The sequence below is a fragment of the Micropterus dolomieu genome, linkage group LG01 (assembly GCF_021292245.1).
Source record: "Micropterus dolomieu isolate WLL.071019.BEF.003 ecotype Adirondacks linkage group LG01, ASM2129224v1, whole genome shotgun sequence".
NCBI classification, from domain to species: domain Eukaryota; kingdom Metazoa; phylum Chordata; class Actinopteri; order Centrarchiformes; family Centrarchidae; genus Micropterus; species Micropterus dolomieu.
In genome coordinates, this window is record NC_060150.1 from 31,807,961 (window position 1) to 31,825,619 (window position 17,659).

A 17,659-nucleotide genomic window follows, 5' to 3' on the forward strand; every position below is an offset into this window, starting at 1 on the left:
ACAATCTTGTCCCTGATTGTCCGTAGAAAGCTCTTTGGTCTTGCCCATGGTGCTGATGTTGGATGCTGGTTGTTTGGGTGTTGACAGGTGTCTTTTATACAGGTAACGAGGTGAGGCAGGTGTATTTGATGTAGATAATTGGTTGGGATTGGGGCTGTGTCTTAAAGAAAGACTAACTGGCTTGTAGGAGCCAGAATACTTGCTGTTTGGTAGGGGGTCAAATACTTGTTTTTCCTCATCAGATGGTTATCAATTTTTATAAATTCATATGATGTGATTTTCTGGAATTTTCTTTGGGATTCTGTCTTTCACTGTTAGAATGTACATATGATTAAAATTATAGATCGTTGCATTCTTTGTAAGTGGGCAAACCTGCAAAATCAGCAAGGGGTCAAATACTTATTTCCCCCACTGTATGTGGCTGTCTGTGATAGGAACTGGGACTTGGGACATCAATACTGGAATGATCAAAGTTTAAAGGTCAATGCAACATGTTACCACTTTTACTTCATTATAATATGTTATAGCAGACATTACTTATTGGTGTACTAAATAGAATATAATATTAGTGTAATATTTTGTGATCACACTTGATATATACAGACTGGGAATATTGTGCTGGTGTATATGTGGCAGATTACCAAACCAGGAGATGATACCTTGTTATTTCATCACAAATAAATACAGGTGTATGGTCACTTCTTTACCTTGACCTAAGGAAGACCATCTGTGGTTGAATAATTGTAGTAATATCAAATTTGTGGGGCATGTTGAATAGCCATGTTGAATGGCTACTCAAGTCATTTTTTTTTCAGTATATAATTTGTACTCTAACTCTACTAGTAGTTATTTTGATGACTTCTTTTACTTCTACTTGAGTAGCATTACTTTTACTTGAGTACAGTTTTGGCTTCTCTACCCACCTCTGCAAAGCCAATATTCTGAAATGTAGATACTGTATGAATATGAAATCTTTGTTGGTCTTGTTATGAGATTTACATTCTGATGTTGTACATCACATATAAAAAGCTTCGCCAGAACACGCGGAGATTGTGTTTAATACTTAAAAAACACATGCTTTAATACTGAAGTTCACTATTTGGAAAAAGTTAATTTTCTCTGTCTGCAAATGTTTAGATTTATATAATAAGTTAATGTAAGTTATTTTTCACTATTGCAATTTCGAGACACGAGCAATTCAGTTGAATGACAGCATTACTTGGTTTTCTCTTTTTAAATATTATTGAAACTAATCTACTTTCTTAATTTGGGTTTCTTTCTGCGTGCATGTGTGTGTGTGTGTGTGTGTGTGTAGGTGTGCTATGGAACCTGTCATCATGTGATGCTCTGAAGATGCCAATCATACAGGATGCCCTGGCTGTTTTGACCAATAGCGTCATCATACCCCACTCTAACTGGGATTCCTCCCCCAATCACCATGATGACCGCAAGCTCCACCTTCATACCTCCCAGGTGCTGCGCAATGCTACTGGCTGCCTCAGGTAAGAGCAGCACACACACTTGAGAACACACATACGCTCCTGTAGTGGACAATCTCTTCATAACATAACATGACATATATACGCATACCGTATGTGTTTTCACTTTCTTTTTTATCTCTACAGTAAATCTTCAGTAAATTATCTCTACACTAAAGATCAAATAGTTGTGTTATTGACTTCCTGCAGATGCGTAATTCATCATAGTTTTCACAGCTCCACAGTGTATGCGAATTCTGTGCGTGTGTGTGTGTGTGTCCGCGTGCGAAAAAGCATGATTTATATAATAATACATACTGAGATTTACTGTAAGGAGACAATTTTATTGTGTTTGAAAATTAATGTTGTCTCTTTTGAATTGTCACTGCTGTCTGATTACATGTGCATATATTCACCACCTATAACCAATGTTCTGCGCACCATTGTTTCTCTCTCTCCCTCTCATTCATTCTCTCTCACTAGCTTGTGCTGGTAACCATAGTAACAACTCCTCCAATGGTCTGATGAAGATGTTCCTTATTTGTTAAAGCTTGAAATAATGAAGGACATCTTACAGCTTTGTAGATCACAAGGTTTATTTGACTTTTCAGAAGTTGGAGAAGTTCAGTCATCACTGATCAACTTTTCAAATTTGGATTTTGTCAAATTGGATTAATCATATGAAAGAGTTATGTTTCCAACACTGAAAACATTCTTAATGATACTGTTTTCAGTATCTGTACTTACTATGCTGCACTTACACTAATACAGAAACCTTAAATGCCATGCAAATACACAAAAAATACATGCCAATTAAAGGCTCAGTGTGCAATATTTAGGAAGATCTATTGACAGAAATGCAATATAATATCCATAGCTAAGTTTTCAGTGGTGTATAATGACATAATTGCACAATGAACTGTTATGTTTTAATTACCTTAGAATGAGCCATTTCTATCTACATGCACCTCAGATCCTCTTACATGGAAGTCGCAATGTTGCGCCACCATGTTTCTACAGTAGCCCAAATGGACAAACAGTGCTACAGAGATAGTTTCATCACTAAGCTGAATACGTACGAAGAAGAAGAAGAAAGTTAGTAGTAGTAATAGTAGTAGTCGACTGGTTTATTAGAAGTAAGAAAAGAAGAGAAATTTGGACAAATGGAGGACCACACGTATTATTTAGCGCAAGAGCCAACAGAGCGTGTTGGCCCGTGCTTCTGCGGGCTTGGAAAGGCATGTGGTGTCGGAATAATCACAATCTTTTTTTCCTCCATTAATCTTTATTGCAAAAAGAGAAATAACGTGTACATTAGACATAAAGAAGTATAAAGAACTTTGATTTGTGCAAATCACTTATTGCATTGCAAATATGCATCTTTGTAGTAGTGTCCATGTTGATTCCACATTCCAATTTTAGAGCACATGATCACACCCGGAAGTCAGAAGAACGACTTCACAAGTGGGGAAATGGGACCATCTGAGGAGCACATGAATGCACTGGGATCCTCTGGTTGCAATTTGCAACCCTCACCACTAGATGCCACCAATGTTTACACACTGAACCTTTAAGTAATTTCAAAATAAAGATTGCCAGCCGATCCGCAGAAAAAGCATGTGTGTTCATGCATGTGTATGCGTGTGTGTGTGTGTGTGTTCAATGAATGATCCGCATGATGACAGATCACAATCCTACATGAAGCCATGTATATAGTGCAGAGAACCCATACTAATCCTGGAAATGCCTTCACAACCAAGTTGTATTGGTAATTCTATTAATTAAACACATCGCAGGGTCAAATTGTGATTTTTGTGGCTGAAACGATATGTCTGATTCTGATTTTCCTAATGTCTTGTATAAATTCTTAACCTCTGGTTTTGTTTACGATGTTTAAATTCAATCTGCTGACTACAGTCATATTAATAAGAATTACTTAATGTAATTGGATATTAAACATAAATGATTGAATTATACAATTATGATATTTGTTTATCTATATCATTTAATTTGTTCAAATGTGAATTGTGTTCACAGTTGATGCAACTCAGTTTTCACAGCAGTTCTCTTTAAATTGTACTCAGTTGAATCAACTTTGATGAAATTAATGTGCTGACTTCAAAAGGCTTTTCAATTTAGTGCTACACTCAATTTATATTCTTATAGTTACTGTATATGATAGAGTTTGCATTAATGAGCTAAATCAAAGTAATCTTTTACAGTGTATATACAAAAACAGATACAAGACAAATACAAACTTATATTTAGACCACTTATATTGAGCATACCAGTTTTACCAATTGCATTTGATTTTACTTGTCAAAACTGTTAATATACACATGCTGTAGTGTCTCTCACACAACTCATGCTACTTACAGCTGCACCTCATGTTCTTTCAGTCATCTTTCAAGTGCAATGAACATGCTAGTTTCAGTAGCATGTATTTATGTGACAGTTCACATCTGTACAGTGAACTGAGCATAAAGGTAAATTGCCCAAGCAGCCATGAATATGGAATTTCCTCTTTACTTATTACATTGATCCAAAAATGTGTTCAGGGCCTGATTGAACATCAGATTTTCGGCTCACAAGTAAATTCAATTTCACATAACTATTTTAAATTAAGCAGCATAATGTTGTTGGATAAGTGGATAAGAAAATCATCCTGTTAAGCTGACATGTCACTGATGAAAAAGTCAATGCTGCAGACTAGGCATAGCAGGAGACTGCCTTAATTATTTGCTAACTCAAAAGATTGCCAAAACAGTCTCAGCACCATCCTTTAGAAAGACATTTGTCTAAAGGATTCACAGAGAATTTCCCATGTAAATTTAACTATGTAAAAATACATTCAATGTTACATTGGTAGATATATTTTCAAGTTCACCTTATAGCCAAGAAGGGCATTTGCTAATTCCTGAAAATGATCACAGAAAAATTAATAGTTTACATTTTGCAATATGCAGTGTAGTTTGACTGGTCTGGTCTTTAAAATTAGCAATGATGCTTAAATTCCACCTTTGTACAGAGAAAAATCCTACAAACACACTGTTAGAGTAGTGATTTTTAATTTTGACTGTGTGCATTTGACTTGTATGCCATTAGCATAGAAAAGGAACTCTCGTCCTTGATCCGATGAACAACATTTGTTCATCTACAGTATGTACACACACTCTCACACCAACTCCACAGAGGGCTGAGATGCTTTAGAGAAAAATAAACTCCATGTCCACTTGGCCGGCTCTTTGAGCTGTATGCTCAATCAACCACCAGCAGCCTCTGGATTAAACCTCACCCCACTCGCTTTGCAGTGCTCCTCACAAGCTGTTGTCGAATGGTTATCTCCAGCTATTGAATGTCTCTCAAAAGCATTTCAAAGCCATTCTGAAGATGTTACAAACAGGTTTTTGTATGTATTGATATAATTTTGTGTGCAAGGTGCTGCATTGTGTGCGTATGCATGTGTGTATGCCATCAACATACCAAAGCAAAGGCTCCAGTTGCTCCAGCCATTGTTCAGTTGGTGATCACTTTAAATATGAATACTAGCTTGCACAATTGTCTTCCAAAATATCCTAAATTAATATTGACTGGCTGGATATTGGCAGACATCTCGTTGTGATTGCTTTTCAGTGTGACTTCTCTGACCGCTGGCTGACGAGTCAAATGTATATCTCCTGTTCATTGATTTGTATCAATTGTTACTACTTTCAAGATGTAAAAATATCTTAAACATTATAGAACCATAGCTCTTGTACATTTCTGTATGTTTGCTGCACTACTCTTAGAGGAAATACGATATTGTGAAGTACAGAACTTTGATTTATATTCTAAATTTGAATTACAACTTGCAGTTCTGGGAGTATTGCTTGGATGCAGATAGAGATGGTGTAGCATAAATAAGCATTTCATAAGGTAAAATCCAGTGTAGTTTTTTCCTTATAAACCTCTCCGGCTTTTGTTGTCAGCATTCTAATGGACCAACACAGGAACTGCCATGGGGGCCTCTGCAACAGGACTAGATGATTATACACAATAACTCAATATCACAAACACCTGTACAAATCTAATTCAGTCCACTAATAGCTTTGCATTTGCAGTAAATAATACATTGGGAAAACTTTGTGCTGGGATGAGTCCAAACTCTGTTTGGAAGGCTGTTTTGCATTGTTGCATTTGAATTTAGGGTTGCATTTTTTTTCTTGTCCGTCTGTGTGTGGATGGGGATGGGGGAACACAGAGATTGAGAGAATGGTCCAATATTGTAGGTTACTACCACTGAAATGTCAAAAACATATTTTATTTAGAGAAAACAATTATTAAATGCATTAAACCTTTAATTTGTAAAATTTCCAAATAAACACATTATTTGAATTTTCTTTGGATGTGTATGCTATTAAGGGCCAAATGAATTTGAGAAGATTATTTATTACATAGTCATGCATGTGTAGATTTAGTAATACCTAGAGTAAGCATTTTGCACATTGTGACAATAGCGTTAATTGTTAAAGTGTTAATTGTGTTTAAATCATGACACCGGAAAAGAGGAGGTGAAGTGTTCTTTTTGATGATCTCAAACTAAATTCACCTCTACTGCACTGTGGTGGCATATCTAAAAACTCTTGAAAGAAAATCTATCTTACGATCTGTATGTCTTGGTACCGGTAAGGGTACATGGAAAACATATTATTTAAATTTAGGATTGTGAGATTATTTGAAAGTAAGGTGTTAAATGTTGCATGTGCATGATAAAACTACACACCAAATGCTGCCAGGATTTTGCAAACATTTGTTTAATATGGGAATCAGAACATTTGTTGTGTTTTTTATATTTGTTTGTTTATCCCAAAGCAAGGTGCAGTGCCATAAACTTTTAAGACTAAGTTATCCGTTTTTTACAAAGATGTCTGTAAACTTTCGACGTTTACATCAAGTTTATTATTTCCCTAACTCACTAAAGTGTTTACATGAATTAAGTGTGTGTGTGTGTGTGTGTGTGTGTGTGTGTGTGTGTGTGTGTGTGTGTGTGTGTGTCTGTGTACCTCTGAGGATGCAGGGAAAGACAAATGATGCTGTCAGTGTCCTGCTCCACACTGTGAAGTTACAGATCAAATTGTAAAAGCTGGCAAAGGAGAACGAGGACAGGAGAGTGGAGGAGAAGAAGTTAGAAAGATTAGAACCAAGAGAATGTAGAAGTGGTGAACAATGAGAACGAGAGACTAACAGGATCTCAAAGAAGGGAGCTGAGAAACAGAGCGTAATGAAGGTGTTTCTGCTGCTCTCCCGGGTTGTTTTCTATCTCACTATCTGTTCTGGGGGGTTAAAGTGACACAAGGCCACAATGTTCAGGTCCCATTGTACCTCGGCTCAATTTCAGACCTCTCACCTCTCTCATTATCCCGTTGCTGTGTGGTTGCGTGTAATGCATGAGAGTGTGTACATGCTTTTGTGTACACTTTGTTTGTGTATGCATGTGTATTTGAGAGTGTATGTACTGTATGTGAGCTTGTACTTTTTATGGGTATGTATATGTACAGGTCTTAGTATGTGTGCACATGTGAACATGCATTTATGCCCCTTGAAAATCAATGATGTTAATCTGAATTGGATATGGATATGATAATGGGAATGAACTGGTGTCAAAGCATCATGTGTTTTGATAATGGCGGTGTGCTTGTGTTTGAAATGCGCATTTTCATGTATGTTTGCGTGTTCATGTGTGCATATAATAAATGTAGGCCAAGCAGCTAATGATGCTGATGACCCGTATGTTGTCTAATTGGATGGTGGGCATTAAAGGCCCCTCCCTATTCACAGATATGCGCACACACACACACATATGCACACACAGTGTGATCACGCCAGACACAATGTCTCCTGTGGAGGGGTTTTCATATCCTCCTTTCAGGGGCTGTTTACTTCCCTGCAGGTTGTTGGTTTACAGCCAAGCCGGAGAAAATGTGCTGCCTCGACGCTGTGCACACTGTGTGTGCGCACGTGCGTGTGTGTGTGTGTGCACGTGCATTGCACGCGTTTCAATACTTATCAGGATCACACACTCACAACAACTTTCAATTTGTTTCCCACAGATGTAGGATAGCAGAAGGATGAGTTGTTAGATGAATCAAGTATAAGGAGTGTGTGGTCACGAATGAGTTTGTTTCCATATTTATTTCCTTGATATTAATTGGTTTGTATGCATGTGTGTGCCATCTGGTGATGACCCCCTTTTGCCAGTGCCTCCCTCTCACACACACAAACACATGCACACTCAGGCACTTGTGCAGAGCTACCACACACCAGCTGTTTGAGACAGAGTCACTCAGTGGTCATTTGTTCCTTGTGCAACATTAGAGAGCCATCTGTCCAAGATTCACTCATGTTCACATATTTCCTGTACATGTAGCAACCAACTAAAATTGTAAAAAGTGACTAACGTGTGATTTGCTCAGTGACTCTCAACTAATTCCTTGCACCCTGCAAGGTAAAATCAATGTCAAATGAAAAATGTATAACCTGTCTAGAATCTTTTAAACAGTGTAATTGGTGGAAAACAAGTTCAACTTTGCCATGTTTTAATGACCAGCTCCTGCACATACCATGAAGCTTGTTAGTGAACTTTTTCTCACTTAGGTGTGAATGCTATTTTTCAGAAAACATCTATGTGTTGTTAATCAAGTTTTAATACCCTTAAGGATGTTTTTACTGCTACTAAATACTTTGGTACTTCATACACTTTTTGCATTGCCATTACACCAGTAATTATAGTGAAACATTCTCCTTTTGGTAGTGTAATTGTGATTGTAATAGTAGACACTTACAATTTTAATTTCAAATTGAATGGAAACTGAATAGATATGGTTTACCATGTTTTCTGTGAGAGGATACTACTAGTCATATATACTTATATATACTGTACAAAGCAGAGCTATGTCATATTCAAATAATATTTTTGCTTTTGGTGCAATGGACTAAATCAGTCAATCACAGTAGTTGATTTGTAGCCTAAAGGTTTGCTGATAAAATGTATGGATGAAAACTGGCAGTAGGTGACATGCTATCCCTTATGCAAGGCAATATAGAACCAGAAAAAGCAGTTTGTATTTGGTCTGAGCAGCTTCCATGACCAACTGTGCGTGAATGACCCCAATTTTGAAGGCTGTCTCAGTCCATTGGCTTAAAAGATATGTAATTTCTTAATTATTTTTCTGGATATTTTTTATGCCTTTATTAAACAACGACTGTAGAGAGAAGACAGGGAATGAGGGAAAGAGAGATGCAACAAGATCCTCATAACGAGTCCAGTCATGGACGTTACAGTTCATGGTCATCGCTTAACCCCTGAGTCCAAGGAGGCACCCTTAATGGAAGATATCTAATAATACTTAAGTCATTTTTTGTAACCAAAATGGTCGCTAGTCCTAATATTCCAGTAAGTTCTCACGTGACACAGCTTCTATAAGTTAACCAAGGCTGCGTGGGTTGTGAGTTGACAAAGTGTTTTTCAGTTTCTTCATTCTCTTTATTCTTTGTTGTCATTTCTTCCAAAAAGAAGACATCTCTTTCTGTGCTTTTAATGATGCTGGCCCAGCAGCACTACAATAAATATTTTAATTTGTTTTTAATTAGTTTATCTGAAAGAGGGCTCATGCACTACCACACTCTCCATGTTTCCTTCCAAAATTTCCCATAAGAATAAGCCAAATGTTGTTTATTAATGTTGTTTATTTTGCTTTATGAAGAAAGAAATGACTGAATATTACAATTTAATGACAAAAGTTACCATTACTAGGAGTAGTGCACAATGTACAGTATTTTCAAAATATTCTGAGGTGAACTCCTCAGCTGGCTTGCTATTTAACACTGGCACCGATGGCCCTTCCCTGTTACTTAACTGCAGCTAAAATAACAATTGTTCAATTCTGAATGGGATGCTTAATCAAGTTCTATGTCTTTTTGCTCAGTAGGTAATTATTTAACGATGCAGGCTAATGAGTTCTACTGAATTAATGAGGAGTGACATCAGATAGGATAAAGTGTAAGCCTGTAATGGACTCGTTAAATAGAAGAGATTACTAGTTAAATTTAAAGACATTCACCGACATCGTCATTCACACACACACACACACACACACACACACACACACACACACACATACACAGTGTTTTTAGAGTTAAAGGTCCCATATTGAAAGTAAGATTTCCATGTCTTTATTATTATAAAGCAGGTCTAGGTGTTATATAAATACTAAAATGTTTCAGTGTCTGAACTTCATAGTAAACTTGGAAAAAGTTTTAAATCATAAGGTAAACATATGTTAAAGTGATCCCAAAAAGCTCAGGCTTCAGGCTATACTTAATACTAGGTTTCCAATGTTTTGTTTTACTTTGCCGTAAAGGTGACGTCAGCTAGGCAGGGATGTCACTGTCATAATCTGTTCCAGGCACAGCGTGCCCACCAAGTACAGGTACGCACCCATCCATCTGCTCAGTCTGTCTCATAATTCGACCTCTGTTGATAGCGCTTTCTCCAACACTGGTATAGCATTAAAACAAAATGTGGAGACAGGTCTGAATATGTGAGACTACTCTACTCAGGACTACTCTTCAAGTTTTACTTTTTCAGATGTGAAGGAACGTTTGTTGATTTACAGATAGCTGTACATCTTGCTAGAAACCACTAATGGTAGTTGCTTATTAGTCTGAAAGGTGAAGCCAGTGCAGAATGGCCTTAAATCTGCACTCTTTCTAATGGCCAACAGGGGGCGACTTCACTGGTTGCAAAAAGAAATCAGACTGCTTTGGAGTCTAAGACAAAATCACCATACTTCTCACTTGATGATCATTTTGTAAATTACTGTCTCATTTAGAGTAAAATAGATGATGAAGCAGGACATTCTTTAGGGTGTGGTTACCTTGTGATTGACATATCACTACCACGACAACCTTTCAGTCAGCATAGAGGCGAATTGACCCTTCGCTAAGCCACGCCCTGAATTTGCAGCTGGCCAATCAAAGTGCAGTATAGGACTTGCTCTAACTGAGGTCTGACACTTTCATGGCTGTGCTCCATTGACTAATACAGAGGAGTGTTTTTCTAGCTTTTGTTTGCCGTATTTTTAGAGATATGGTCAAATGCTGTTTCTGGGGCACTTGCAATAGTTACAGTCACTACCCAGAGAGGTTGAAAGGAGAAGTATGATTTATATCCTTTCCAAAACCTTAAACAAATGCAAAAAATGTAGGCTGTGGATTGTTTCTAATGTAATGTTAGTTAGCTAACACTAGCTAACTTAATACTGAATGTAACGTAATAAAGCCCTACTGTTCTGCTTTTTAATGATTGTAATAGTGACTAGAGACCTACCAGCGTTACAGGACCAGTGTTGATCTATAATATCATTGTCCTCTTTCTCAATAGTGAGATGAGGCGGTGGTTCACTTTTACACTGTGATCGGTAGGCTTTAGCTTCATCTTTATTTTTTTCAAGTCAGTTTGACACCTGAATAAAACCTTCAAATGCTGAATGCAACTGAAAAACTGTCTTCTTTCTAAGTTCGCTTTTTCCAAAAATTAGACAATATTTCTCCAGGGAGTGCAGTAATAGACAGTGGCAGCGTCGTGATAAAAGTCCATCAGGTCCAACAGTTCTTCGGACTTAGCAACAGTAAGTAAGGGGGGCGTGGCTTAGAGAAGGATCAGTTTTATCCACTGCACTGTGAACAGTTAGCTAGCCATGAACTTGTTTTTGGTTGCTGTCTGTGTTTTCATCTGAGAACTTTGACCTTTTCATAGTGTGTTTTCAGTTCATGAAAGTTAATTAATAAAACGAGTCAATTGTAAATTTACTTTTTTAACCTGTTTTATGCTAGCAAAAATTAGAATCCTACTTAATATCATAGTTAACGTGAATAATGAATGCACCTTACTAACTAAGCTAGCTAGCTCCACCCACCCGTCCAAAAATGGTCACTTTCTGGTATCAAAAAACAAGATGGCGACGGCTAAAACGGCACACTCAATGCTTTACAACAGTAGTCCACAAACCAATGGGTGATGTCATTGTTCTATGGTTACAGCAGCTCAAAAGCCCCTCGGTAAGTTTCTTGGAAGTTGGCTAATCAAAATAAAGTGGGCTTTTAGGGAAGGGGGTCTGAAAGAGACAGGAGCTAAAACAACTTGTTTCAGACAGAGGATGAATTGAGGGGCTGCATAATGGACCATTATAAGATAAATAAGGATTTTTTTTTAACTGAATCTGCTCTAGTGGAATACCAGAATAAAAAGATAGAGCTGGAAATAAGTATAATAAGTCCCCTTTAAACGAGCCTTCAAAACTTCCTGATGTTACAAGTATACAGTCACCACCCTCAGCCATGCCCCCATTATGGCCCACACAGACCCCCCATCCAACCTTTTTTGTTGTTGTTTTAACTTTTAATAACACCAAATATTCAGTCTGTCGCTGATCTGGAGCTGGTGGTTGTTAAGTATGTCTCGCAGAAAGTGCTTTTCTCAGTTAAGAAGTAATGTTAAATATTTTCTGGTTTTCCCTCCGATATCCTCACACTGCTCTGGCTTAGCTAACTACTGCTAACTGTAGCTGCTCTATCTTTTTTGACAACCTAATTTTTATATCATTTGTGGTTTGATAAATCATCACTTCTCTATATTGCTATTTTCCAAGCTAGGGTATCTGCCATCAATACAAGCACTGGTTGCTGTCTCATCTCGCATAGCCAAACCTATCTCCACACTTTCGTGTTCATGCTGAACTAGTTGCTGCCCCTCGGCATGCTTCCAGAAGTTGGCCAGTCAGAAAGTGGGCTTATAGGGAGGGAGGGCTTAAAAAGCCAGGAGCTAGAAATTTCTGTTCAGACAGAGGGTGAATCGAGGGGCTGGAGCAATGGACATTATGAGAAAAATAATGTGTTTTTTGAACATTAAAGCATGTAAAACATTTTCTAGTAGACACCAAAAATAAAAGTGTGAAATGTGCATAATATGGGACCTTTAATGCACACACACACTGTTTAAAATGTAATCTTCCATACTCATCCTTCATCTTCCTATGAAATATCTGATCTCCTCTCGCTCTCTCTGAGCAATAACCACATGCACAGATTAAGATGACAGGGTCCATGAATCCCTCATGTTAGTGAGAAAGCTGACTCAAACAAACAAGCTAGACTTATCTAAATATTGTGTAACGCAACACAGCAGGATGTGAGAATGCCTGAGGGCACACTACACCCAGACAAAAAAGTTAGCAGGCTATTTTCTGCATAAGAAATCCTGGGCTCACTGTATTAGTCAGTAACTAGCACAGAAGTAAAGGCGTGTTGGAGAATGGCGCAGTATTACATGCTTCATTACAGAACCACTAGACTAACAAGCACTTGTGCACAGGCAGCAATCACACAGAAACATTCTCATTCTTTCTTACATATGCTCACAAACACACACACATGGTGATGTTCATCTCCACTTTATGTGGCAGCTGTGTTCAGGCCTTTCCAGGGAGGTGTGTCCAGACGGACACAAGCTATTAAACAGTACATAACAGGCAGCTAGAGTAGTTGTGGACATGAAATCGACAAACATCAGAATCATTTTTGTTTCTAGGAATTTGCATTGCATGTCAGTAAATCACTGTGTGATACTAACAAGCTATTAGACTGTCTTTCTAACGTTTATAAGTTAGAACTGAACTCAGTCAACAAAATGAACATGGTCTGGCTGTGTAAAACATTAAAGAAACATTTGAATTGCCTCAAACTGCCCCACAGTCTTTATCCACAAGCAAAACAGTAATGCATGCTTTAGTTAAGGCTCTTTTTGTGTGATACTTGACAGGTGAAAAGATTTACAATAGAGAAACAGGAGCTTGTCAAATCCATCAGTAAGCCTCAGCCTCAGTTCTTTCCCCCCATTTATAGTTGAGAACTTTAAATTTTTGTCCAATCTATATACAAGGGAAGCAACCAACCACAAAAATCCCCATTTTGTCCAAGTTCTTTCATTTAAACATTTAGGTTGCACATCCAGGTGCCTTTGCCTCCACCTATGATAAGGCATTGGATAAAAAACTTGATGGAAATCTCAGTAAAAGTCAGCATATTCAAGGCTGAGCATTAAAGCAATAAATAATCCACCCTCTCTCTTTCTCACCCACCCACCTCCTGTCTTTGGTGCTTAAACATTAGTCAAGGTGAAGTGTTTTCACTGTTCTGTTGTTTTATATCGACTCGACAGAGAATTGTGTCTCCGCTAAGAGATTTTCCATCGTGTGCTTGTTTGCCCATTAGCATTCAAAGCGGGTGAAAATGACTTGACCTTCTCTTGGAATCGGGAAGCCGTGAACGTGAAGTTTTAATTGAGTGTCTTCCCCTCTCTCTCTCTTTCTCATCAGTACAATAAATGATTGACCTCATCTCATAGACTTGTGAAACAGCTGTGATCTCTTTATTATGCCAATGTGATGGATGAACTTATTCATTCATACCATTACATTGTCGCCTCGTTCACACCTCTATTGTCTGCCTCATCAGTTTTTCTTTGTTTTTTTGATATTTCACCTTTAAAGAAAGATGTTTAAACTCAAGTTATTAAACTCCAGTAGTTGGTTAGTTAATTCTTCTAATTTCTTGCTCTCTGTTTTGCCCGTTGTCTGCACCGATATCCTCTTATTGGCAAGACAGCATGATGGAGGGTTCATTGCAATGTTGTTCTCAAACAAAAGTTCAGTGTGTAACAGGCAACCAATAAATATAGAGATGAAGAAAACAAAAAAGCATTGGCTGTACATTCACACAGTTTTATTGTAGCTAGAAGCCATAATGACATGGTATGATTACAGTGACATATTTGCAAATTTTGCCTACTGTGTTGTTGCATAGTCTTACTCCCTGGTCCCTTTTTGAAGACTTGAGTTATGCTTAAAACTAATGGGTAAAGTGTTTATAAATCTAACAAGTACAACATCTAAACACAACATCAGATTTTATCACTCAAGCAAAAGCAGCAAAGAAATGTCAACTGAGACAGCAAAGTAGTAATAAAATCAGCTGTCCATGGTCATGCTCGACAACAACTGTAGCCTTCCAATATGGCTACAGTTATGTACTGCTGTAAATAACCTCAAACCGCTATGCACTCATTCACTTAAGTGTACCTGCCTCCTCTGAGCAATGTATTCCGAACTATCACGACGCTAATAGTGACAATAATGTGAAATAAAACAAGACATCACTGTCTCTTTCCATTGCCACTATGAACTGAATTGACAAGAATTGATTTTGCAGATTGGGACTATGCGGAGGAAATGCATTGAGTGGTTGTGACAATGAGTTTTTAAGACTGTGTGTATACATAGGTCTCTTGCACATTTACACATATACAGACAGACACATACTACACTATGCTTGTTATGGCTCTATGGCTCTAACATTGATTTCCCTAAAGGCTGTCTACAGCAGTGATACACACAGTGATACACACAGACTCACTAAAGCTATATTTCAGTGAATACTATTTTTCAGTGACAGATTGACTGAGGGAATTAAGATTTTTGGGGGAACTTCTAAGAAAAACTGTGTGTGAAGTTGCCTGTGTTTTAAGTACAAACTTGCCTTTAATTTTGTCATAATATCATAAAATGTTCTCTTCTCCTCTTTCTTTAATTGAATTACCTATTTCTAAATTTTTTGTAGTATTTCATGAGTAGGAACACTGTGATAACACACTGACCATACTAATTATATCCAGTTTATATGCTAATAAATTTACGTAAATACACATTCAGCTTTATCTATTTATTCTTGTGTTGAGTGTTGTGTTAATATAATGCATTATTAAAGTTTTCTTATAGACAGAGTTGTAAAGCATTCTGGGTGCATTATACTGTATATACTAATTCATTATGTGTGTTCATATCTTTATTTACCAATACATTAGAGTAAAAATGTTAGTTGTTGCTTGTGTGCTTTTTGTCATGTTCAGTGCTTAGTATGGACTGAGCTCCAATAAGCTCATGCTACACACCTCAGTTTTATATTTATTCTCTTGGCACAGGCAAATGAGTCAATGTCTAGTAGTGAGTGTATCTGTATCACAGACAGCTCCATGTTGAAACCCAAACAAATCCAACCCAACACCACCCACCTGTATCTCCAGTTCAATTACAATTCTATTCATCATTTCTGTGCATCACATTGGCAGAGCCGCTAATAATAAATGGAACAATATTGTCAAATTATCAAAGCAGCGTTGGTGTGAGTGTTGGCTGTGAAGTTCAGGCACTAACTGTCTGACTAAAGCTGTTTTTTTTTCCTTTTCTTTTTTTTGGACTCAAGTCAAGTGCTTTAAATTGAAGCAAGCCTTCGGGGCATAGATTGAGATGTATCCAGAATTTTAATGTTCCCTTTTCAATTGTTTAGTTTAGGGAGAGCTGCCAGGTTCCCCGGTATCTGTCTCTCACTCTCTCTCTCTTTCACTCTCTCTCTCTCTCTGCCTCTCTCTGTCTTTTTACACCTCTCTTTACCAGCTTTCTTTTTTCTTTCATCTCTCTTCCTGTTTTATCTTCCCCCCCTCACGAACTCTCTTTAGCAATTTGTTTTTTCTCTTTCTATTTGGCAAACACACTGACACATACACATATACTCTGACCATTGTTTCTTTGTGTGTGTGTGTGTGTGTGTGTTGCAGGAATGTGAGCTCTGCAGGTGAGGAGGCGAGACGAAGGATGAGGGAGTGTGACGGCCTGACAGATGCTCTGCTCTATGTCATCCAGACCTCTCTGGGCAGCAGCGAGATCGACAGCAAGGTGTGTGTGCGTGTGTGACTGAACATTGTAGCTTCTGTTTATGTAATGTGAATGACTGTGCCTGCATGAATTCATTCATGCTCTTATTTGTCTTTCCATCTCCATCTGTTGCATTAAAACCACACTAGGCAGGATTATCATACAAAATGTGTATTTTCAAACATTTAAATCATGAAGTTGGGCTGCAAATGAGAAAGTGTCTCATTCCCTCTCTTGTACACACAAGCTGGTGAAATCGTCTCATTGCACAGGAGGTGAGAAATGAAAAAAACCTCATTTCACTGCCAGCAGCCACTAGGAACAAGAATTTAACTTTTCAAGGAGTGTGCAGTTCATCAATGTGTCTTATGTAGGGCAAATTAAAGCTCTCAAATTTAAAGTGTTGCAGCACTTCTTGTTGCCAATTTAGCTCTGCCAGTAGTCAAAGTCGAGTGGGTTTATGTTCACTTTATGTTTTTCTGTGTGAGGACATGTTCATGAGTGTATATGTGTGTTCATGACACAGTATGTGGGAACCAGTCAATACTACATAAACAGCGTTGCGGATGGCTGGCCTATCAAGGTCATGTCTCCCAGCCTCTCTAAATGACTATCCTTAATCACTGTTTAACCGCAAGCCCCTCTTCACCGTCTGACTGCAGTCACCAGAGGAGTACTGCTGTCACCACAGTAACAAAGACTGATTGGCAGGTGAACCAGCAAGTGGTCACTGTTGAAATAGTGATGCACATTAGCCAAATGCAACTACGTCCTCCTCACACGGTCCATTCATCTGCCTGTTTAGTTGGCAAACTGATCTAGTTTGTCATTTAAATACTTAGCTAAGGTGTCAACAACATAAAATTAATCCTATATATATATATATATATATATACACACACACACACACACACACACACACACAGTGGGGGAAATAAGTATTTGACCCCTTGCTGATTTTGCAGGTTTGCCCACTTACAAAGAATGCAACGATCTATAATTTTAATCATATGTACATTCTAACAGTGAAAGACAGAATCCCAAAGAAAATTCCAGAAAATCACATCATATGAATTTATAAAAATTGATAACCATCTGATGAGGAAAAACAAGTATTTGACCCCCTGGACAAACAGCATGTTAATATTTTGTAGAAAAGCCATTATTGGCCAGCACATATGTCAAACGGTTTTTATAGTTGGTGACAAGGTTTGTGCACATTGTGGACACTCCAAATCATTCAGGTTCCAAGGTTGTCGCCTGGCAACTCGAATTTTAAGCTCCCTCCAAAGATTTTCAATTGGATTCAGGTCTGGAGACTGGCTAGGCCACTCCAGAACCTTGATGTGCTTCTTCTTCAGCCACTCTTTTGTTGCT

General features: G+C 37.9%; 1 protein-coding gene across 1 annotated transcript in view; it reads left to right on the forward strand.

Annotated features, from left to right (window-relative positions):
- Positions 1-17,659, forward strand: part of ctnnd2a (catenin (cadherin-associated protein), delta 2a) — a 280,580-nt gene that overhangs the window by 215,431 nt on the left and 47,490 nt on the right. The window contains exons 14-15 of the mRNA XM_046065452.1: positions 1,316-1,502; positions 16,186-16,303. Coding sequence (XP_045921408.1) covers positions 1,316-1,502; positions 16,186-16,303 — 305 coding nt within the window. The remainder of the gene's footprint in view (positions 1-1,315; positions 1,503-16,185; positions 16,304-17,659) is intronic.